This window comes from Protopterus annectens, chromosome 8.part0 (genome assembly GCF_019279795.1).
Source record: "Protopterus annectens isolate FY-2018-M chromosome 8.part0, PAN1.0, whole genome shotgun sequence".
NCBI classification, from domain to species: domain Eukaryota; kingdom Metazoa; phylum Chordata; order Ceratodontiformes; family Protopteridae; genus Protopterus; species Protopterus annectens.
This window is the reverse complement of record NC_056741.1, coordinates 1,807,666,197-1,807,692,182: the sequence shown is the minus strand read 5'-3', so window position 1 is coordinate 1,807,692,182 and position 25,986 is coordinate 1,807,666,197. Positions and strand designations below refer to the sequence as shown.

General features: G+C 39.9%; 1 protein-coding gene across 1 annotated transcript in view; it reads right to left on the bottom strand.

The window, feature by feature from the left end:
* The window catches only part of HYDIN (HYDIN axonemal central pair apparatus protein), a 6,673,197-nt gene that overhangs the window by 2,901,904 nt on the left and 3,745,307 nt on the right, over positions 1 to 25,986 (bottom strand). The window contains exon 43 of the mRNA XM_044079523.1: positions 3,323 to 3,464. Within this exon, the coding sequence (XP_043935458.1) occupies positions 3,323 to 3,464 (142 nt within the window). The remainder of the gene's footprint in view (positions 1 to 3,322; positions 3,465 to 25,986) is intronic.

Sequence of the window (25,986 nt, the reverse complement as noted above, 5' to 3'; positions counted from 1 at the left end):
GATTTCCTTTGTTAAATTCCTATGGAAATTATGTGTACCAAGTAATTAAGTACTCTCATCAAAAAAGTAGATGAGGTGTAGACATGCTTCCCAGATCTGTCCAATGTACATGATTCCCTGTTTGGAGGATGGAGAGACGAATTTATTTCCACAAGTCCCTTCTTAGTGGTTGCTTCTACTACCCTAGAATCTACCTTGGGGCCCTTATTCCAATAGGGATGGCCTTTAAGAGCAACCAAAAACATTTATGGCATTTTGGGAATAGGCTCAGCTGTGTTCAGTTCCTTCCATGCCTAGCAGGTGATCAGGTCTACCATCTCATCGGCCGACGGACCACCTAAAAAGTAGATGGGTCAGATCCAAAAGTCTCAAGAAAAATGGATTTCTCCAAAGAAGATACTTGTGAGGACCAACCACTCTTCTGTCTGAGAATTTTGAGAATCTTTCTGAACAAGACATCCTGAAGGGGAGATCTGGGAGAACCTTCTTCCTCATCAAAATCAGTGTCAGTGGTAGGGGACTCCTCGGGGAAATCCAAGTGTTTCCTTTTACACTTATGTTTCCTGTGAAACTCCTCTGTAGGTTGTTCAGGACAAGACTCAGAAACAAACATACTATCTCTTGGGAGAACAGACTCGAGGATCCCAAAAACCGTCTGTCCTGACAGGACAAGGACAGCAGGCTGCACACCCTGGGAAATCCTATTGTGGAGGGTTGGATCCAGTTCTGAAAGGACACACTCCTCTCTAAGTTTACAAAGTATTCAACTCTAGAAGCCATTCAGCTGGAATCCAAGGCTGTTGCTAGAGCCAAACTGTCAAGTGATGATGCTCCGAGAGGCAGAAAAGGATCTGAAGACCTCTGATCTGATCCTACTATGTCAGAGTCAACACCAAATGTTCAGCTCTGAGACTCGAACGTCTCAGACAGGGCTTGTGCTGACTTTAGCACGCAACTTGTGTAAGTCGAGGAAGTATGCAGCCTTGGCTCCAATGCAGATCTGCCATGGGCAAGAGTCAGATCCTTGGGGTTCTCAAAGGTCAGATTGGAGAAGAAACCATTAAGAAGTGAGAGAAAGAAATGGTTCTTCCAGATCTGACAGTGGTCTGAACCTGGAGTATCCCGAATTGGATTTGGGTCCGAAGGAATCTCATCATCATCTTATCCATGTCACCTTCAGTGAGGCTCCAAATAGACCTATCTAACTTTAGGAAAGAAGTTAAAGAAGGTGGTCTGGAGAGGTAATGGGGTCTGTCTTAGAAAACTGGAGACTGGAGTCTAGGAGTAAGGATCCAGAGAAAATCTCAACAGAGTTGTGGATTCAATAATTATCAGATCTAAAAAGAGCATTGGCTCCAAAGGTCTTGAGATCTTATTCACCAGAAACAATGAGGTTGTTGGATCTGGAGATCTCTTTTTTTCAGATTTTGACTTTTTCCAACCCCTTTTGCTTATTGTGAGCATAACAATTTGGTAGCACGGGGAACAAGCTATGCATTTTTTAAAATTGGAGGGCTTACCTGGCATCCTCACAGACAATATAGTCAGGAAGATTAAAGTAAAATAATTTGCCCTAGAAGAAAAAAATAAACAAGGGTGTGTATATGTATGCATGTATATATATATATATATATATATATATATATATATATATATATATATATACATACATACATATACACACACACATATATATATATATATATATATATATATATATATATATATGTATATCTGTGTGTGTGTGTGTGTGCGCAAACAAACACACACGCACACACACACACACATATATATATATATATATATATATATATATATATATATATATATATATATTTATTTATTTATACACATACAGACATACACCACCTATATACACTACTACTATGTTATTATTATTTTACTTAAGCCCCAGAAAGGAGCAACAGCGAGAGACAAACAGAGAGATAGAGGAGTAGGGAACAAAAAGCTTAAGCACTAAAGACAGGAGTAACACAAAAAAATTTAAAAGAATTATCCGAAATTAAAATTATTTATTTATTTCTCTGAAAACACACACTGAAACTTCAGAGCACTAAGATCCCGTCAAATGTTTATGGTAGCAAATGAGATCTGAGGTATCTCACTCTACACAATAATTATGGGTAGGTAGAAGAGCCTGGCACTGGACCCAAAGCTTAGAAGTGGCCAAAGCCAGATCCGAGACCCGTACATTGAGGAATGGATGGAAAAGATATCAGATCATTTATTACATTAACCTTAACATCATAAACATAATGCATTAATCGTTTTGGTAAACTTCCTGTCTTTTGTGCCCAGTTAGAATGTGGTGCAAGAGCAGCAGCAGCTAAATACACTACAAGCATATTCTTCATAATCTGCATGTTACTTTTTGTAACAGGATGCTCATCAAAATTAACAATCAAGATATATCTCTGGTGTACAAAGCTGCAGGTGCAGGGAAGCTTAATCCTTGCAAAAATAATAAAATAAGTTCACTGAGGTTCAGCTTCAATTGATGGAATTCATCCTTTTGATGTTTTAATGGTTTCAAATCACATATCAGGAAGCAGATAATTCAGATTCCAGTAATATTAAAAAAATAATGTGAAGTGGAATTTGAATTCTGCATTCATGAGGAGGTAAACGTCCCCACTCCTGCAACAGAATGCCATCTTCCAGGGAAAAGAAAAAATCCTCAAGATACCACAACCTTGATCTTCTGAGGGAAAAGCTGTTGGTCACTTACAAATGCTCTCTCTTGTGAGAGTTGATAATGTCTTGAAAACATGCCCACCTTCCATAAAATAAATGGTGTTTCATATGAACATGCCCATTACATTTTTTAAATGAGCAATAAAAGATGTCAATCTTTTCAATTTCTTAGCAAATATAAATATCACAAAAATAAAACAGGGCTGAAGGGTATGGAGAACATAAATACTATTCAGTAAAAAAGGTACTCAACTGAATATATCCCGTTTTGAATAAGCATTTTTTTTATTTTAAATACACCAGTGTGAATTACCTAAACACAAAACAGATATATAGTTTAAGTGCAAGAGTTATTCAGTACACACATATTTGGCAGTTACTAACACCATGTAGCAGGATTTCCAGACATCCATTTCTTGATAATTATAGCATTTTAGTAGGGCAATTTTTGACTGAAAAGACTACATAAGGAGCCAACAGACAGTATTATTGATATATAAACAACCTAGTATAATGTGACAAATTAGTGACTACAAATTCACTTCAAAATTAGAGTGCAGTTTGGTCATCATTAGAAAAATATCAATCCATGTAGCAGGCTATGTACCTCTTCTTCCGTGCACGAAGTTCTTCCAGTCGACGGCGGTCAACTTCAGCTTTCTCTTCTTCAGACATAGCATCATATTCTTCCTCATCCATCTCTTTCAGAAATATCCTTTCTCTTTCCTGTTTTTCTTTTAATAGGTGCTCTTACACAATAAAAACAAGAGTGCAGACATTAGGATTGAACTACTTCCTCCAAGATTGCTTTACAAATGTTAGACGTGAAGAAAAATATATACATATATTATACAGAATCCAAACAAAACATCAGTGATATTTAGCAAATGGAATATCAACAGTGAATACTGGCTATAAAGAAAGCTACTCCTAAGCAGCCATCATATCTTCAATGAACATTATATATCCATTGCTGATGCAGAGAATGACAAAATTACTTCTCTTCTATAAATATAGTCAATTACAATCATTTGAGAAAGGAGATGTGGTGGAGAAACAGCAATTTGCATAAAGAAGATCAGATGTGAAGTCAAAGAGTAGGAACATAAAAACTAGAAATGGGACAAGAGTGCAGTCAGGATTAGCACCTAAATTAACTGCCCTAGCAACTAAAGCAAAGGAAGGGTTGGAGAACAGGTAAACTGATAGACTATATCCACCAATGAAAATGAAGGGTGATGAGAGAATGGAGAGAGAATAAACAAGTTAAGTAGGAGGATGAGGGTTAATATTCATGGGGAATATGAATATGCCAAGAACAGACTGGCAGATTCCAAGTTTGAGGTTAGAGAAGGCGCAAGAGTGGAGTGAGGATTTGGACCAGGAAGGGTTCAGCCAACTGGTACAGAACTACACCTGAAAAGATTGAATTCAGGACATGGCCATAATCTGTGCAGAAGATATCATCATGATGTGCAAGTTAAGGGCTGATAGCCAACAGTGATCATGAGTAGGAGTAAAGGGTAAGAATAAAAATACAAAGACAGTGATAAGGATTATGCAAAGCTATGGAAAGGTGTTCATGGATGAGTTTGGAGAGTGGGTGCAGATCAAGAAAGTAATAAAGCTATAGACAGGGATGCAGTACGTATGTCTATGGGCAAGAGAGTGAGGAAAAGGCAAAAAAGAGAAGGTGGCCAATGCAGTTACATCAAAATTTTAGGCAAGCAATTAGTGCAAAAGACAGGGATTACAACAGGTGGATGGTAATCACTGAGAAAGTGGATGGGGCACCGTAGAAGTAGGCTAGCAAAAGGGTAACAAAGGATAAAGAAAAAAGAAATCCAAACGCCAACAACTTATAAGCAAAGAAATTCCAGCAACCTTGGATCCTGGTGAAACGATTTTACTGCAGAATATATAAAATAAAGTAAAAAACAAAACAACCTTGACCATCAAGGATACCTCTGAAAAGTAAACGGGCATCCTCAGAGTGCAAAAAAACAATTCACAGTCCTTCCCTTATATACTAAATTTGAAAATGAATAATTGAATAATTGAATCAATTTAAAATTAATTCATTAATTAGCAACAACAGAAAAAGTTTGTAAACCTTGGTCTGTATTACACACATAGGTTAAAACTATTGCAGAGGTATCAGACAAAAAAAGCAACAAATGAAAATGGATAAAAAGTAACAGATAAAAGAAGCAAAACAGTATTAAAACAATAGTATGCTCAAGGAAAAAATTAAAAATTCTAACTACATAGATAGTAGTGGTGTATATTTTACTGAAATAAATGTATATATAAATATTTGCATATTTAAATTTTTAAATTTTTAAATACTTAGATATTAATTATTTAAATTTTTAGTTATTAAAATATTAAGTCATCAATAATTAATCATATATATCAAAATAAATATGACCAGTGTATGTATATGTTAAATGTAAAATTGTAAATTTGAATAATACATTAATAAATTAATCAATGAATTAAATTATGTACTAATATGTAATAGTGTAAAATAGTATAAAAATATAATATATAATGGTGTAAAATAGTATAAAAAGCTAAGATATACTTACTAAGAATGTCATAAATAAAAACTGATTTTTTTATATGAATATAAAAATATAGTAAAAAAATATATCATATCATATAAAATGTGATTTCAACTTGAGTATACTTGATATAGAGATATGTTCATTGATGCCTGGCCATTGACTCGCATTTAAACGTAATTGCCATAGACATTCCTTTGCTTCAAGCATTACTTTCTCATATCCCCTTTGTGAACATTGTGAGGGATTCTGTCTATGACAAAAAACAAAAATCTTTTAAAGTTGTTGCATTTAACACTGTGGTTGTAAAGAGCACTTGTTTTTTTATGTTTTTTGATGTCTCTCAAGTGTTCTGCAATGCGTTGTTTTAGCTTCCTAATCATTTTACCGATATAGAAAGCCGAACAAACAGTACAAGACGCTGCATACACAACCATGGATGCATTGCAGTTACAATGGCCAGGACAACGAATAGTTTTGGCAAAGTGAGCTATAGTAATAAAAGGACTGTCATATATGTATCTACAAATATGACATGCCCCACATCTATTCATCTTAGATTTGTTAAAATTGTCTGTTTTGCAACTTTTTTCAAAAAGATTTTTAAGGTTGTTACCTCTGCTGTATGTCAATTTGGGTTGACTACCCAAAATGTCCACTAATTCGGCATCACCTTTAATAGTACTAAACCATGTTTCTTGAATTATGTTAACTATTTTTTGTGATGTCTCATTGTAAGGAATGATGCAAGTATCATGTCTTGCCAATGCAGGATGAAGACCATCAGAACTAGGTAATCCATATTTTATAATGGGTTTGTAACACATTGATCTCTTGTGTATAATCTCTTTACTAATTAAAGTAACAAATTCGTGTGGATATCCTCTGGTGAAAAACATATTACTCAACTTTTGCAACTCATTTAGAAATACAGTATCCTCATGAGTAATTCTCGACAGTCTAACCATCTGTCCCTTGACTAGATTTCTTTTTTGATGAATCGGATGGCAGCTGTCAAAATGTAAAAAAGAGTTGGAATATGTTATCTTCCTGAAAATATTGGACTCAAACTGACGGTTGTTTACTGTCAAAACAATATCTAAAAATTCACAATGGTTTGTAAAGATGTGACTGGTGAATTTTAAAAATATATGTGTGTGTGTATATATATATATATATATATATATATATATATATATATATATACATACATACATGCATACATATACACACCCTTGTTTATTTTTTTCTTCTAGGGCAAATTATTTTACTTTAATCTTCCTGACTATATTGTCTGTGAGGATGCCAGGTAAGCCCTCCAATTTTAAAAAATGCATAGCTTGTTCCCCATGCTACCAAATTGTTATGCTCACAATAAGCAAAAGGGGTTGGAAAAAGTCAAAATCTGAAAAAAAGAGATCTCCAGATCCAACAACCTCATTGTTTCTGGTGAATAAGATCTCAAGACCTTTGGAGCCAATGCTCTTTTTAGATCTGATAATTATTGAATCCACAACTCTGTTGAGATTTTCTCTGGATCCTTACTCCTAGACTCCAGTCTCCAGTTTTCTAAGACAGACCCCATTACCTCTCCAGACCACCTTCTTTAACTTCTTTCCTAAAGTTAGATAGGTCTATTTAGAGCCTCACTGAAGGTGACATGGATAAGATGATGATGAGATTCCTTCGGACCCAAATCCAATTTGGGATACTCCAGGTTCAGACCACTGTCAGATCTGGAAGAACCATTTCTTTCTCTCACTTCTTAATGGTTTCTTCTCCAATCTGACCTTTGAGAACCCCAAGGATTTGACTATTGCCCATGGCAGATCTGCATTGGAGCCAAGGCTGCATACTTCCTCGACTTACACAAGTTGTGTGCTAAAGTCAGCACAAGCCCTGTCTGAGACGTTCGAGTCTCAGAGCTGAACATTTGGTGTTGACTCTGACATAGTAGGATCAGATCAGAGGTCTTCAGATCCTTTTCTGCCTCTCGGAGCATCATCACTTGACAGTTTGGCTCTAGCAACAGCCTTGGATTCCAGCTGAATGGCTTCTAGAGTTGAATACTTTGTAAACTTAGAGAGGAGTGTGTCCATTCAGAACTGGATCCAACCCTCCACAATAGGATTTCCCAGGGTGTGCAGCCTGCTGTCCTTGTCCTGTCGGGACAGACGTTTTTTGGGATCCTCGAGTCTGTTCTCCCAAGAGATAGTATGTTTGTTTCTGAGTCTTGTCCAAAATGTGACAGCAGTAGCAGCATCAGGCTAGGAAGGCAATGGGGAGCAGCTCTAAGAGCTATAAGAACTTGTCTCCACCTTGGGCTTCTACAGCAGTCACACTTCTCTTTCCTGCCCCTCAGCTTAGCTTCCTCTCTAGGACTTCAGTCTCCAGCAGAGCTTCTTGAAGAGATGCTTAGCATACTTCCACCCAAGAAAGGCACACCTATCCTCCCCACTTCACAATCAAAAGTCCAAGTCACTAACTGAACTCTGATCACCTGGGATGTAGACAGGGCTTTATCTTTCTATACCAACAGCAAGGATTTAGACTGAGCAAATATGGGAGGAAGATCACAAACTGTCTGGTAAAAGAAGCAATACTAAATAAATACTTAGTCTTAGGGTTCACAAAGGAATTCAAGTGGAGGGTGCCATGCAGGGAGGGAGGCAGAGAAGAAGAGAGATAAGAGAGGACAGACACCAGAGTAAAGTGGGAAGAAGTTATGTAGGAAGTGGCTGCCTTTATGGAGAAAAAAGCACAGAATCAGATGCACTGCTTCCCAGAGTCCTCAGAAATCTGCCCACAGTGCATGGTGGCAGATGCCCCCCCCCCCCCACCAAGAGAGACCTTCAATACATAACTGGCTAGGACAAATGGGCCAGAGGAATAGATGACAACTGTGGTAATCTTGCACAAGGGGGGGGGAGCAGAAAAAAAAACACAGGGAAATTGCCAGTGAAAGTCATGGAGAGCAGCCTGAGTGGAAGTCTAATAGCACTTCTATGGGCAAAAATCTCCAGGAGAGCAACCAACACAGGTTTATGGCCAGAAGGAGTGTTAGATAAACCTGATACAGTTCTATGGCTGGATTACAAGTGAACTTCACAGGGAAGTACCATCACATAATCTACTTGGGCTTTAGCAGCATCTTTGAATTGTTTCCACAAAGGAGGATGGTGGAAATACTGGAAGGGATGGACCACGATTAAGGAACTGAATAGCTACATGGCTAAATGGGTCTATATTATATTCTCGAATGGCGACAATGTTGAAACTAACATTGTCGACATGAGAATATCGAACGCTCAGAATCTCGAGCATGTAAACGGAAATCTCCATAAGGGGAGATTTCCGTTTACTGCAATGTAGTGTAGTCTCGGAGTTGGTATATTTAAGTAGCGGGGGTGAGGGGGGGCTTGCTCCCCTGCTTAAACCTGTTAGGGTACTTTTTTCTTTTTTGTCTTTGTTTTGTTACTCACTCGAGATTCTGAGCGTTCGGTATTCTCATGTCGACAATGTCAGATACGACAGTCGAGAATATAATATAGCCCCGGTTAAATGGCAGGGTAAACATTAGGAATTAAAATGATTAGTGGAATATGCCATGGATCTATTCAGGGTTGAGTACTGTTTAGAGCTGTGTGCCCCAGACATATATATGTGAATAGAGAATAGTATAACCCCCCCCCCCCACTTTGATGACAACACAAACATAAGTACAGCAATGGCAGATGAGGCAAAAGTCTAGCAAAAGTTTTAGAAAGACCAAAACAGTGGGCAGAAACATGGCAGCAGAGATTCAGTGCAAACAAATGCAAAGTACTGCTCTCAACCAGTAACAACACTGGTGTGAATCATTAGCAGGAAGGAACAGAACTGATAACACAGTAATAAAAGGACCTAGGGTACTGATTTCACCAGGAATGGACCACCAGGAGTTTGGTGAGGCAGCTGTGCCAGCATCAAACATAATGTTGAGGGTTTTCTTAGGGAAGGTAGATTCCAGAAGCAGAGTTACTCTCAGGACTTGGCATCTCAGCTGTCTTCATTACATAAGGGGCTTAAGAAAAACAGAAAACATTAATAAAATGACAAACCAACCAAACAGACAGTGAAAAAAACAAAAAAACACAAAAAATCACCAAATGCAAATGATAGAGGTGAAGCACTGTAATTCTTTAGCATAATAGCACTTTAATAGCCACTTTTGTCATATAAATGACTTTCTCAGAATCACTCCAACAGATTCTTACATTTAAATATATCACATGAACGTATCACAATGAAGCAATTAAAACAACAATAAAAATGTGTAACGATCTTAAAAACAAATAACCATAGAAAATCTTTGTAGAAACACTTAAAAACAATATTTACACTTTTCTAACCTTGAACCTCCTATTTTTTTTTAATTAATATTTATAACCTCATTCAAACCTTGGTATTTGTCAGCTTCAAATCTCAGTTGCCAAGATGTTTATTTTACCTCTATCCTGTTCTTAAAATACCTATCCCTCATATCACACCTATATACATACATAATACTTTAATAGTCACTTTTGTCATACAAATGACTTCCTCAGAATCACTCCATCAACAGATTCTTACATTTAAATATATCACATGAACGTATCACAATGAAGCAATTAAAAGAACAATAAAAAATGTGTAACAATCTTAAAAACAAATAACCATAGAAAATCTCTGTAGAAACACTTAAAAACAATATTTACACTTTTCTAACCTTGAGCCTCCTATTTTTTTTAATTAATATTTATAACCTCATTCAAACCCTGGTATTTGTCAGCCTCAAATCTCAGTTGCCAAGATGTTTCTTTTAATACCCATCCCTCATATCAGGGCACACATGTTCAAGAATAGAAAAAATGAGTGTTTATAAAGTGCATTACTCTGAGTAAGTCATTTGGATGATGAAAGCAGCTATTAAAGTGTTATTACGCTAAAGAATTACAGTGCTTCAGCTCTATCACTTGCATTTGGTGCTTTTATGTAAAAATTATTGGTGAATTCTGTTTACAGGTTTGTGAAATCCATAAATAATGGTGATCCTCATGAAACCATTAAAGAGACTGGAATGCAAGAAGATGCGGCTATGTCAATAACTGCACTTCTAATTTTGGCAACTCAGACTAAGCTTGCATTCTTATGAGACTGTTCTATGATTTTAAAGCCTGACTGCAGTAAAAGAACAGGTCAGAGGATCATAGGAAGATACTAGGCTAATGGCCCTAGGGTCCTTACAAGCCTAGCCAAGTTCTTACCCTTATTTGCACGAGCAGCACCTACTTCCCTTGCCCAAGAGGGACACACGTTGAACCCCCGGAGTGAATTTATGGTCACCCATCCAATTGTCCAGATTGCATTTGAAAAGGGCCAATGTGTTGCACTGTTTGACATGAAGTGGGAGTCTGTTTCAAAAGGTGTGGCAATCTCTGGGAGACAAATCTGTCCCTGCAGCAGGTTTTATTAATGTCACACACCAGGTTAAGGTCTTTAGAGTGAGTAGCCTGTGTAGTATTTGACTTATTGATATACAGCATTTCCAATAAAGCAGGGTCAGAGATTGTCTTGTATGCAAGGCAGAGATCACTTCTGAGTAGGCTGTATGAAACAGAATAATGTGACAGTGATTTTAGATAATCCGCATAGGACAGATGCTGAAGACAGTACAGTTGTGTACACCTACCATAAATGTAGACGTTCGAGTGTCTTCACTGTTGCAGTCATGAGTGTAGGGTTCTCCCCTGCCGGCATGCAGCCCTCGGTCGGCCAGAATCCCAAAGTCTGGGTCCGGCGTCAGCTGTTCAACCATGCTCCCTGACGTCAGAGCGCCAGGAGTACAAAGCTGACAGCCGACGCCATCTTCTCCAGTTTTTCTTGCCCCAGATGTCAGGAGTCCCAAAATGAAAAAGGTCCCATAACCTTTGCAAATGCACCTCAGAAGAATGGTGAAAAAAGGAACTACACAAAAGTAAAAATAAGAGGGGACAGGAGGGAGGGAAACCCAGACTGCAACAGTGAAGACACTCGAACATCTACATTTATGGTAGGTGTACACAACTGTACTATGTTCATCGTGTTTCACTGTTGCAGTCATGACTGTAGGGTAGAATCCCAAAGCTGAAAGAAAGGGAGGTGGTCATAAAGAAGAAGGGGTGGCTAAAAGGCCCTGCAAGACTGCAGAGGCAAAGCCTGCCCTAGACTTAGAGTAGAGAGGTAGATTGTAGTGCTTAGAAAAAGTATGCACTGAACTCCAAGTTGCAGCTTCCAAAATGTCTTTAGTAAGAACTCCCCTGAGGAAGGCCGCAGAAGTGGCAGCAGCTCTGGTGGAATGAGTCCGTATACTCCCTGGGATTTGCTTTCCATGGTGTGAATAACAAAATCTGATTCCATGAGCAATCCATTTAGAAATGATCTGTTTTGAAATGGCTTTACCTTGGGAACTTGAAACATAAGAAACAAACAATTGTTCTGATTTTCTGATGTCCTTGGTTCTGTCCAGGTAAAAACGTAGTTATCTGTGTACATCCAAGGAATGTAAGATCCTTTCCCCTTTATTTTGAGGAGTGGGGAAAAAGGTTGGCAAGTGGATAGTTTGATTTAAAGCCATTTTGGAAACCACCTTAGGCATGAAGGTAGGATTAGTCCTCAAAGATACCCTGTCTTGATGAAAAATAATATAAGGTTCCACAGCCATAAGGGCTTGTAACTCTGAAACTCTCCTGGCAGAGGTTAGGGCTAACAAGATAGCTGTCTTCCAAGATAAAAACTTGATGTCAGAAGAGGCAGCAGGCTCAAAAGGAGGCAATGTTAGTTTTTCCAAAACATAGTTGAGATCCCAAGCAGGAATGGGAGGAGATCTAGGAGGTCTTAAGTTCTTAGCTCCTCTGAGAAACTGTCTCATGAGCTGGTGGGAAAAGATGGGAGGGTCTGAATTATAATGTGCAGAAATAGCAGAGGCATGTATCTTAATGGAAGAGAAAGAGAGACCCTTATGTAAAAGATCTGTCAAGTAAAGTAAAATTAAGGTAATGTTAGGAAGAAGAGGATCAGAATCCTGAGCCTGCATCCAGGAACAAAATCTTTTCCATTTTCCTGCATAAGATTTTCTAGTGCTAGGACGTCTGGCTTCTAAAATGACATCCATAACCTGCTTGGGTAGGAAAGAAGAAATCAAAGGCCCTGGATTAACTAGGCCGCCAGGCTGAGAGTTCTGACATGAGAGTGTAGAACCTGACCCTGATATTGGGACAGAAGATTCGGAGACTGAGGTAAAACCCAAGGGGGCTCCAGACATAGGTTTTTTAGAGTTGGATACCAAAACTGTCGAGGCCAATTTGGAGCCAGCAAGATTATCATCTTGGGTTTGTCCTGTTTTATCTTCAATAAGACACGTGGAATAAGAGGAAGAGGCAGAAAGGCATATCCCGAGAGGTTCCTCCAACTGAATGACAGGGCGTCCACTTTCCAAGCCTCTCTGTGGAAAGTCCTGGTGCAAAAAATCTGTAGTTGATGATTGAGATGGGGATGCAAAGAGGTCTATGTGAGGGCATCCCCAGACTGCTGTTATCATCCTGAATATTTTGGTGTCCAGCATCCACTCGTGTGGAACCGAAAGATTTCTGCTCAGACTGTTTGCCAGGAAGTTTTGTTTCCCTGGTAGAAACTGAGCTTGAAGATCCAGATTGCAAGCTAGAGCTGTGTTCCATAGATCCATGGTTAGTCTGCAAAGGGGGTAGGAATGAGATCCCCCTTGCTTGTTTATGTACCACATAACTGTGGTGTTGTCTGTCCGTATTAACAGTTGTCCTGATTGTAAAAGATTCCTGAAGGCCAATATGGCTTTCTGAACGGCCAACATTTCCTTTAAATTGATATGCAGGTGCTTCTGATCCTTTGTCCAAAGGCCCTGCAAACAATTGCCCTGAAAATGGGCTCCCCAAGCATAATCCGAGGCATCCGTGGTTAGAATCTGAGAGGCAGGAGGCAGACGGAAGGGCTTCCCTTTGTTTAGAGCACATGCCCTGGACCACCAAAGAAATTCCTCTTGAAGGCAAGGAAGGACGGAGATCAGTATGTCTAAACTGTAGCAATGCTGAGACCATACACTTTTTAGGTACCACTGTATTTTCCTCATGTGTAGTCTTGCATATGGTACGAGAAGGATGCAGGAGGCCATGTAACCCAAAGCCTGCAGGAATTTCCTTGCAGATAGATGAGTTAAAGTTGCCAAGGTTCTGAAAGTTGAAGCCAGCTGTAACTGTTTTTCAGATGGCAGAAATGCCATCTGGGTTGTGGTGTTTAGAAGTGCACCCAGAAAAGTTATCTGTTGTGATAGTGTCAAATTTGACTTTTTTATGTTTACAGAGAATCCCAGGAACTTGAGGAGGTTCTGTACAAATTCTAGATGCTGGAGTAAGACATCCTTGCTGTCTGCCTGAATTAGACAATCGTCCAGATAAGGGTAAATTTGAATTCCCTTGAGTCTGCAGTAAGCTACTACTGGAGCCAGGCATTTGGTGAAGACCCTGGGTGCAGTAGATAATCCAAAGGGCAGCGCAGAGAATTGAAAGTGCCTCAATCCGGCCTTGAACCTGAGGTATTTTCAGCGATCCTGCCTGATGGGAATGTGTAAATATGCCTCCTTTAAATCCAAAGTTACCATCCATGCATTTTTGGACAGCATTGGAAGTAGCTGCTGTAGAGTAAGCATCTTGAATTTTGGAATTTCTAGAAAGGTGTTCAAGACCGACAGATCCAGAATGGGTCTCCATGAGTTTTGCTTCCTTGGGACTAGAAAGAGCCTTGAATAAAAACCTTTTCCCATCTCTGAAAGAGGAACCAGTTCTATGGCATTCATAGCCAAAAGAGCTTCCACCTGGTGTAAGGCCTCCGTCCATTGATGTTTTGGAAGGTCTGGCCGTCTGCTTGGTCTTGGCAAGGTGTGAAAATAGAATTTGTAACCTCTTAAAACCACATCCAAAACCCATTTGTCTTGGGTTATTTGAGTCCAATTTTGATAAAAAAGAGAGAGTTTTCCTCCGAGAGGGGCTTCCAGACAAGAAGTTCCTGCAGCCCAACAGAGGGAGTCATTGAGTTTGTTTCCTTTGAGATTGAGACCTGTCCTCTCCTCCCCTAGGAGTGGAAGCAGTCCACTGTCTTGGTCTATAAGCAGCTCGTGTTTGAGGCCTCCCTCTGGAACATCTATATCTACCCCTCTGAGGCCTGTCTGAAGAGGGAAAGGACCAATTTTTAGAAGGCCAATTCCTGCTAAATCTAGGAGGCTGCACTTGTAAAAAATCTTTAACTGTTTGCATGGATTTCGCCTTATCCTCCATCTTTTTAATCACCTCTTCAGCTTTTGATCCAAACGGAGCATCCAATAATTTAGCCTTTACTTGTTCAGGTAAATTTTGTTCCTTTAGCCATGCATGCCTTCCAATGACTGTGCCAGAGGCCGCAGCCCTACAAGAAGCCTCCAAGGCATCAAATTCACAGTGTAAACCATGCTTCCCAACCTGTTCAGTGGCATGCAATAAGTCATGTAATTCCCTATCATCTGCACAGGCAGAAATGGAAGTAAGCTTTTGTTTTAAGATAGACAGTAGAAATTGCTGGTATTTAAATATATGAAACTGACAGTTTAAAGCCCTAATGGACAAAGTAGCAGAAGTGTACACCTTTTTGCCCCATCTTTCTAATGATCGAGAATCCTTTTCAGTAGGAATAGGATTTTTGGCATTAGCGGCCTTAGCTCCCTTAGGACCCTGAGAAATGGTTTCAGGGTCAGCAGAAGGGTTCTTGTATAAAAACTGATGGGAATCAGGAACCCTGTAATATTTATCAGGCTTAACAGGAGCAGGAGGGAAAGAGTCAGGTGTTAAGTTAGCCTCCGAAAAGGCATCATCCACAATATCCAAAACAGGAGGAATAGCCAGGGGTCTATGTTGGGGAAGAAGAAGAAATTCCCTCAGTCTTTTCTTGGATTCCGAATACTCCTGTCCATCCCAGTGGAAATGTTCCCTCATTTCATGCAAAGTTTCCCCAAAAGAAAAATCCTCAGGGGGAGAAACTGAAGGAATGGATTCTTCAGCATCAGAATCCTCATAAGGAGGGAAAGAATATTCCTGATCGGAAGAAGAAACAGAGGAAACAGAAGCCTGATCAGAGGAATCATAAGAAATATCCTGCCTAGGCCTTTTGACTGGAGGGGGATGAGAACCCCTAATCATAGAAAGTAAATCCTCCGCCATCTTGAGTAACTGTTTCTGTGACTTGGGAGCTGGTTCAGAAGAGGCCTGTGTAGAAGTCTTTGATTTTGTAGGAGTCTTTGCCTTTGTCTTTGGCTTTGCCTTTATTAGTAGCTGAGTAGGCCTGAAAACCCCTTCGGAAGCTGGTACCTGCACAGCGGCTCCGGACCCATCCGAAGGAGCATTGTCCGAAGGTCCTGCAACAGGAATATTTAAAGGCCTGGTTGGCTTCTCATGAGAGTCCGTTTCGGCCGTTGGTTCTGAAATGGCCGACGACAGGGGCTGCAAAAGCGCCTCACTGACGACGGCCGAACCTGAAGCTGGCTCCGGTTGTGCGCTATCATCAGATTTGGACCTCGGAGACCTGTCTTTATCCTTGCGACGTTTGTGAACTCCGGTAGCCGGAACCGTATCCGACGACATTTTGTAATTAAAGCGCCTACCGAAGTAATGAAAGGCAAAATCGTACCTTCGCTTAATTGTACGTTGATTGAATCTAGCACAAAACCGACAACTAGCTACGTCGTGGTCAGGGCCCAAGCAAGGAATACAGTAAGAATGAAAATCCTTATGAGGTATTTGCTTCCCACATGAAATACAATTATTAACTTTTTCTGACATCGGAGTGGAGCAAGAAAAAAGTTTCCCCAATGGGGTACTTAGCTTTGAGTGGAGAAGAAAATCTTCAGATTCAAGTATATCAGTAAAATTCGTCAGGAGTCAGCCAACCGGCACTTGCGAACTGCTATCACCGCACGGCAAGAAAGACTGGAGAAGATGGCGCCGGCTGTCAGCTTTGTACTCCTGGTGCTCTGACGTCAGGGAGCATGGCTGAACAGCCGACGCCGGACCCAGACTTTGGGATTCTGGCCAACCGAGGGCTGCCTGCCGGCAGGGGAGAACCCTACAGTCATGACTGCAACAGTGAAACACGATGAACATCTTGAATTTTCCTTGTGAGGAATCTTTGTATTTTTTCCAATTGCTGCAGGTGCTTGGAAAGGTACATATCAAAAGGGGTGTTGTACTCAATTACTGGCCTGATGAGAGAAGAGTACAGGGAGGTTATAACTTCTTTTTTTTCTGGAGGCAATACCCTGACTTATGAGATGAGCAATACAGAATGGCTTTCTTTCCACTGTGGAGACATGATGGTCAAAGGTAAGGTTGCTGTCAATCTGTGTGCACAGGTTTCTCACTACTGAGTGCGTACTTAAGGTGTTGCTATTGATGTGATAGTTTGCAGCAAGATCACTTTTACTGAAAAGAATGATAGTACATTTTTTTGCATTGCATTTAAGGCCATCACTTCGGCACCATTCACTTGTTTGCGTAAGACTCTCTTGTAGGATGTTGACATCATTTGGAGATTCTGTGACTGCTCACAGTTTGCAGTCATCAGAAAACTTTGTCAGCCACAGACCTTTAGTTTTTTCTTGCACTTCGGAGAAACAGATTCCAAACAATACAGATCCCAGGACTGATCCCTGTGGAACACCCTGTGGAACACCACTGGTTACAGGTCTGCTGTTGGAGGTGGATTCTCCTATTTTGACTATATGAGTTGTATCAGTGAGCCAGATAGTGACCCATCTAATGATATAAAAGTTGATGCCTAGTTGGGTGAGTTTGTCAATGATGCCTGAGTGAGGGATAGTGTCATACACCTTGGCTAAGTCCAGGTAAGCTGTATGCACAGAGTTCCCCTCTTCCAGGGCCTTGGTGACTGTCTCGAAGAAGTTTACCAGGTTTAAAAGGCATGACCTCCCTTTGACAAATCCAAACTGAGTAGGGCCAAGTGTTTGGAGATTGTTGATAAGGTCCATGATGATTTGCACCATGGCCTTGGAGATAAGGATAGTCAAGCTACTGGGTCTATGGTTCCAGGGGTTCAGTGGAAGCACCACCTGTGTGCAAGGGAATAACGGTGGCTGTTTTTCATTCAGCTGGCATGAAGCTGTTGCTTAGACTATGACTGAAAAGAGTAACTACTGATGTTGCTAATTCATGTTGGAGCCCATGTAGGATGCAGCCTGGGATGTTATCAGGTCCCACAGATGCTGTGTATTTGGCCTTACAGAGGGCATTTATGACCTGCTCTTTTAAGATACAAGGTAAAGGAAAGGTGGTAGGGATGTCATGGGGTATGTGTGGTGGGGACAGGGGAATGAAATTTTCACAGAATCTGTCGGCCAGCAGGTTAGCTATGTCCACAGGCTCAGTATATGTGGTATCATTAACTACCAGTTTGGCACAAATCTGGGCCATTCCTTTTAGGTTATAGACATAACTATGGAATTCCTTGTGGTTGTCCTTTGTTCAGAAAGCTAATTTGGACTTGTAGTTTGCTTTGGAGGGCTTCACAAGAAGTCTTACTTGCTTAAGCTGAGAATGGAGTGTTTCCAGTTTAGGAGGACTCATTCCCTCATACTCTTAGACAGCAATTTCTTCCTCTTATTGTAAAGCCTGTTAATGGCAGTTGTCCACCTGGCAGGTTTACTCCTCCTTGAGGAGTTTGTTTTGGGCCTATCAGGTATGGCCGAGTCACTGCAGGTATACATGTGTTTGTATAAAGCAATGGTGCCAGTTCAATTTGAAGGAGGAGGTGCAGTGTAGCTATTTATACCATACCATAAGATGTTATAATCTGCTTTGGAGAAGTTTTTTTAGTTTAGTTGCTCCGGGGGTCAGGTGTGATAGTTATTTCGAATGAGACCGATTTGTGGTCAGATCTCACCAGGGAGAACCTCAGAGTGGGGGTGCTATAGTGGTTCCCCCATATTGGTAAGCACCAGATCCTGGATGTTGGCACCCCTGTGGGGTTGTCAACTAGCTGGTCCAGGGCATTGGAGTTAACAAAGTCAAGGAACCTTTGGGCAAGTGAGTTTGAGCATGAGTAATTTATCCAGTCAATGGATAGGTAGTTAAAGTCATCCAAAATCATGGTGTTCAGATGTATCTTGATAGACTCAAGTAGATCCAAATAAGCACAGTGAGTGTCCTGATTCATGGAGGGGGTCCTGTAGCTGGCATTGACTTGAATAGGTGTCCTACCAACAGTTAATTGCACCTGAAGTGTCTCCATGGAAACAAACTCTTTTACAATCTGGAGGTGTATTTATCTTTAATGAATACTGATACACCGCATCCTTTAGTTTTCATGCATTCAGTCTGAGGTCTGAACGTGTGGAAGGAGGTGTAACCCGGTATGGCTGGGGTGCTCTCCACAGCCTTAAACCAGGTCTCTATGACTGCATAAATGTTTGCATCTTCCAAGGTGAGAACAGCTTCCAGTGAGTGCAGTTTTGTGTTGAAACTTCTAGCATTTAGCAGCATAACCTTGAGGTTGTTTTTAGATGGGGTATTTACATTGGGAATTTTGTCCTTGAGACACTGCCTAAAAAAGGCACTATGGGGGTGGCAAGAGCCTTAACTAGTACCCGAAATCCTAGGGGTGACAGATGAAGACCATCTTTGGCAAAGCATCGAGGTCTGTCAGTCATGTCATCCCAGGCTGACCGATACTGGATCTCCTAAGAATGACACCAGAAGCTAAGCCAATTATTGAAGTCAATGATTTTCTGTTTGTATTGAGGCGTCATGCTAGGTGAAGGTAAAATGCTGCTTAAGGCTAGGGACATACCTGCCTGAGACACAGTCCGAGAGCACAGTTGTGCCTCTTCATATAGTCCAGAGAGGTACGTCTCAAGTCGTTCATGCTAACAAAGACTACGATGGAGTCATAACAGTACCTGTTGTTGAGAGACTTGAGTGCATGTGTGATATGGCATATCCTGGCACCTGACAGCTGACTGTGACCTTTTACTTATCCAACCTGGCGAGAGGGACATCAGTGTGTCTCACGATTTAATCACCTATGACTAATATGTTTGATTTTGTGTTTTGCCTTAAGGGTTTGATTGGTGAGACACTGGTGCATGAGCTATTATGTGTAATGTGCTCTGCAGAGGAAGTATTATGGGTAGAGTGCTTGTGTTTGTGTTTAGAAGGTCTCTGGTGTTTAGGTATGTTACTGGTGAGGACCTCCACATATGTAGGTGTGTGTGATGTGGGTTTGGGTGGAGTAGGAGGTGATGTGTGCATGCTGGCAACCCGCTCACTGTCATATGTATTGACTGGTGTGTGAGAGAGAGCATGGATTCAAGGTTCTTAATATAGTTGCATCCCTCACATGTTGTGTTTGTGTGGATTAGGAGTAGAGGGTTGTCAGTGAACACGAGGTAGTTATTACACTGCCTCAGGATGCCCATGTCAACCAAGCTGGCTGGAGAAACTGTGAGAAATTGTCTGTTCGCAGTAATTTTTGTAGCCAGCACAGGTGAAGGCACAAAAGGCAGAAAATTACAGAATTAATTCCTTTATACCAACAAGATGAAAGGCTTTTCTAAAGTTAAACCCTCAGGGCAATCAGACAGAAACACAAAGAGCTACTGACCGGTATTTCACACCTAAATAAAAATGGATACTGAGTAAGAACAGAAGTTAAGACAAGTACAGAAACCTTGGAACCTAACCCTGAGATATGTTCACAAAACACAGCTATTGGCAGAACATTGTTAAAACTATAACCTAAGAACAGCACAGGATTGTTAAATATCACTGAAACAGTTAGAGCAAAAATATATACTTAACATCAGCTTTGAATTTCCAAATGGCTTTAGAGGCAGTAATTCTTGTAGACAAGCACAACTGATAAACCGAATATACACATAATGGAAAAAATCCATAAATACTAGCAGGACTTTGATTAACCGAAGTAAACAATTGAGGGACTCTAATATCAAGTTGATATTCTTTTTTTCAGTTAAATGCCTTTAATAAATTATCACTTAAGACGTAGGTACACAAACATTAATCGAAAAAAAGTATTAATATTTTTTCCATTTGCATACATTAGGTATTACATATGTTTTCTATCTTTAAAACAACTGTCTTTCAGTACAACATTCCATAAATTAATTCCTACCTTCCCTTAAACCTCACTCCTTCTCCTTAACATTATTCTGCATGTAACAATCCCACAAATTTCAGTTATTTCTATGTAATTTGCTCCTTCTTTTTCTAATTATCACTCTTCAAGCTTCTCCTTTACAATATTTAATACTTCAAATACAATTGGATTAGATTCTAATATCAATTTTCTAGTGATTGGCTTTTGAGTAGTCAACAGAGTTAAACTTAACAAGGTCTTACTATGCCCAAGAAATTTAGATCATGTGACCCAGCTCAGAATAATCATTTCCTTAGTTATAGCCATTTGCTCCGCAATATTTCTAACAGAGTACTCTATATGGAATTTTATCTGCCAACTTGTTACACTCCCAAAAAACATGTTCCCAGTTACCTCTTTCTTCTCCATCACACCACCACTGTTTGCGTTGCTATTTACCTGATGAAAAATTCTTTGAAGTCCACTTGGGGTATAAAAATACTCAAGCAAACAACTCAAAACAAAAATTCAAAATCTTCTGGACTTTTTTTGCATACTTGGGAGCCATACATATGTCCTTCAACTGTTCTCTTGTAAACTGCTTTTCCAGTCTCGCTTTCCAATCTTTTCTAACCTCATCTGATTGATTCTTATAGTTCTCGTGCAATATTTTATATGCTCTACTAATTTTCCTTTTTTTAAACAGCTCTTTCTGTTCTAGATTTCACTAAAAGCTCTACCAGAGCAGGTATTTCACCTAGGACTCCCCAATTGCTTTCTTTTTGCCTACACCTGATATCAGTCCCTTGTAGTGAAGGCAGTCTCTAACATGCAGTTCAAACTTTGTTTTAACTTCATCCCACTCTATTACCCTTCCCACTCAAGTTATTTGCTCTTAATACCTTGGATCCTTTGCCCCCCCACCTACTTTTTGTACCCAAACCTGCAGACCTCCCTATTGGCAAAATCAACTTTCTCCATTGCCAAGTTAGCTTAGTTCTTTCTGCAACATTGTGGATATAATATTATGTATGCTTATTCTCCTTATGAATCTGCATCCAAAATCCAACTCTCTCGTTATTTCTTGAACTCCCTCCTGCTTCATCATCACCATACTTTTTTACTTTGAATTATAAACTTCTGTTGTATTATATATTCATGCCTTAACCATGTAGCTCTAAAATATCCCTTCAAATCAGGTTTTCCTAAAACACCTTCTTTTATTGGGAGGATCAGCTTAACTCACTACTCTTGCCCTCCTTCCCTCTCAGATACATTTTCAGCTCTTTATTGTTGTCCACAACTTCTCCTCTGGTTGGCAAAAATGTGACTGACCTAAGGGACTACAAATATTTTTACTGCTTATTTCTATATGCATAAACAGGAACTTCCTGTTTCTTAATTTTGTATTATCCATTTAGTCTCTTCCAACATATCCCCAGTTGCTGTAACAGAAGCCATTTTAATCCATACAGCTAAATACGTCAGTGTTATCATGTCCCCATAAACAGGGGTGTTGCTAAACCAATTCATGAGTGGGTACATAGTATATGGCTACAGCCACTGTTCTTTTAGCTAGTATAAACAAACACTTTATAATCATGGTTTAAAATTGAAATGGGTCTATTTGAAGCTGGGTCTGATGGGTCCTTACCCTCAGATTTCTTCCAAGATGCTGGTGCTCTCCTCCCCCCTTTAAAATACTATTTAACAAAATCTTCCAGATTTTTAACACTTTCTTCCCCTCTTAACTTCCAAATGTCCACAGGAATACCATCTGTTCTTGTAGACTTTCTTACAGATCGATTATACATCACCATGTTTATCCTCAACTCCTCCTGTCTTAACTATTAGTTTTTGAGCCTCATTCATCTAATTTTGGTATAATTAAGTTATCCAGAAATATTTATGTGTGCTCTTTCATGCTTTCTCCATTCTTTTTGAAATATCTCTAATACCTCTATAGGATCACTGGTTATTTTTCTTGGCATAGGCTCCATAAGTTTTGTGACAACCCTTTCTACCACCTTCTGTTGCCTATGTTGTTGTACTAACAGTTGATGTGCTTTGGAGATCTCAAAAAATAATTGCTTAATAGCAATCTTTCTAACTTCATGGATATTATCCAAATTCTCCTTACTTTCTCTTTAGCACTCTGCAGTTGTTCCTCTTCTTGTTCTGTGAGGTTCCCTTTATTCTGCAATACCTTAAACTTTGTCAGCTCCTCTACATAATTTTTATTACTTCTTAACCATGTCTCTCTTATTTCTACCATATTTTTTAAACTCCATTATCATTTTTTCCCACTCACTATTTCTTCAGAAGAAATTTCCATCTTCCATAATAACCTGACTGATTTTCACTACCCATTCTTTAAATCCCTCTCTTTCTGACAGGTAGATGGGAAAGAGCCACTGTCTCATTTTTATTCCATTATCTTGCATTTTTTCTTAGTTTTTATCAGTGCATGATCTAAAATAGCTATTAGATATGTGTCAAAGCTTTCAACTAAATGCACATGCTCATAGATGTGTACTAAGATAATAACCACTAGTACCTTTTTAATTATAGTTATGCATTCCAAATCTCTGACAAGTTTTGGTACCCTTGATAAGTTTAAGCAGGGGCTTGGGGTTAAAAAATCTAAACACAGGGGCCTGAGAGATAAACCATTTACAGGCTGCCTGTGTCCATTGTAGACATGGATGCCAAACCAGGAATGAATTTCCTGTCCCCCAACCAACTGTCAGAGTTATACTTAAATTGTGTTAGATAGGAAATCTGTTTCACATGGCTGAAGAGCCTGTTGGAGAGAAGTGGTAGTCTCTGGAACACATACCCGTCTCTCCAACTGGTCCTAGTTATATTACAGACAAGGTTTAAGTCTTTAGAATAGGTAATTCTGGTGTTATTTGTTTTGTGGATATTGTTCCTGTATAATATAATTTCTATCCAGTCTAACCCAGTTATTGCACCTTGGGTAATGATATGTAATTATTGTCAGAGTTCCTACTACTGAAGTCATATATTCCATACCAAATCATTTCATAAATTTCTTCAGAAATCTATTCTCTTTTGTCATATCTTCCCTTCGGTTCCCTATTAGAAGACCAAAGACGCATTCTTTCAAATGTGTCTTGGTTGAACTCAAAAGACAGAAACGGTAAAAGATCGAAGTGGTTTTAGCTTGGCTGCTTCGTTACTTTGCCATTTTCGGCACTGTAGTGCGGTCTCGGAGTTGGTATATTTAAGTAGGGGGCACTGTAATGTTTAAAGTGTTTTATTTATTTATTTTTATTGTTGGAACAGCAATTTTTTTTCCCTAGGAAAAAAATCGCTGTTCTGACAATTCAAAATTGTAAACTTTCGCTTACATAGGGTAGATTAATCACCGTTTGCTTTTTTAAGTGTTCGGTGATCTAATATAGACCCTTCCCTTCTAGGTCTTCCTGATACATTCTCACTATTGCAACTCAAGTTCCAGTCCCCACCTACAAGTAATATTCCATGCTGAAGGCTAATTATTTCTCCCAAAAATGTCTTAATGTTCAAAAAAAAGAAGTTATGTACTTACCATAACGTTCCATGTGAGTTGTTCTTCTCGCCTTCATTCTTACTGATGGGTTTGGAGCCGACCCTCGGCTCTGAGTTGGCCAATTTGAAAAGCTCGAGGTCTCTAACAGCTCGAGGCCGAAACCCTATCCCACTATGCACTTCTACCTTCCCCGGATCTTGTTTGCTGCCAAGTGGAAAATCTAAAACAGATTTCGAAGGAAATCATAAAGACAACCAGTGAGAGGAAACTCCTAAGAAGAAACAAAACCAACATGGAGCCTCTCTCGAACTTCCAGACATTGGATGGGGGTAGGTGGGGAGGGTCGTAAGAATGAAGGCAAGAAGAACAACTCAAATGGAACATTATGGTAAGTACATAACTTCTTTATGTGAAGTTGTTCAATCTCGCCTTCATTCTTACTGATGGGTAGCGGCCCCAGCACCACAAACCTGGGTGGCTCATGGGAGTACCTGTCTAAGGACAGCAGAACCAAATGAAGCCCTGTCCCTAGAGGCCTTGTCCACTTTGTAGTGAGTTATGAAAGTATGTGGCCTTGACCATGTGACAGCTGCACAAATAGAATCAATGGGTAGTCTGGCCAAAAAGGCTATGGAAGTAGAAACAGCTCTGGTTGAATGAGCCTTGACTTTGTTCTCTAAAGAAATGTCTGCTTCATGGTATATAAAGGATATACAATCAGAAAGCCATTTAGACAAGGTAGATTTAGCTACAGCTTCACCTTTCTTGGAATCTGAGAAGGAGACAAACAACTGATCAGCTCTTCTATGGTCTTTTGTCCTGTCTAAATAGAAACGAAGTTGTCTATGGACGTCAAGCTTGTGAAGCATATATTCCAATTGATTAGTGATTGGGAAAGAAGACAGGTAATTCAATTGCCTGATTAATGGTGTATTCTGAACAAATCTTGGGTAAGAATGAAGGGTTTGTCCTGAGAGAAACCCTATCTTTGTGAAATATCAAATATGGGTGCTTAACTGAAAGGGCTTGCAACTCCGAAATTCTGCGTGTGTATGTAATGGCCACCAAGAAAATGGTCTTCCAAGAAAGATATTTCAGCTCACAGGAAGAAGCAGGTTCAAAGGGCGGGAGAATAATTTTGACAGGACTAAATTCAGATTCCATGGAGTGGTAGGTGATCTAATTGGTGGTCTTAGATGTATTGTACCCTTCAAAAAGGCCTTCGCCATCTTGTGGGACATAATATCATTTCCTGAGTCACTTATATGGAAATTAGATATAGCAGCCAGTTGAACCCGAATGGTTGCTGCCACAGCTCCTTCGTTGAATAGTTTGTTCAGAAACTCTAAGATATCCAATATGGAGGCTAAAAAAGGGTCAATGTTATTCTGCTGAGCCCAGAGTGAAAACCTCTTCCACTTACTGAGGTATAGTTTCCTGGTTGAAGACTTATGTGATGACAAAAGGATATGTTGAGCTTCATCTGATAAATTTTGGAACCTGGCTATTCTGGGAATTGGGGCAGCCAAACTGTCAGTTTGATGGACTGAAGTGAGGGGTGACTAGCTCCTGACAAGTGGGTCAGAAGATCCGGTACTGGGTCCAGGATCCAAGGTTTTTCTACTAGATGAGGCTTCAGAAAGGGGAACCAGATTTGACTAGGCCAATATGGGGCTATTAAGATAAGTGTCCTGCCCAGAAAACTGGCTTTCTGCAAAACTTTGGGAATCAGGGGAAAGGGAGGGAAGGCATAAAGGAGTCCTGGGGGCCAATCGTGTACGGGCGCGACCCTAGGGGACTGTCCCTGTTTAGGGATCAGGGCAAAATAGTTGCTGAATTTGGTGTTTGTGGGAGTCGCAAAGAGGTCGCAGCAAGGCTGGTCCCATCTGCAGAAAATTATTTCCGCTACTTTGTTCTTGAGGGACCACTAATGAGGCAACACGA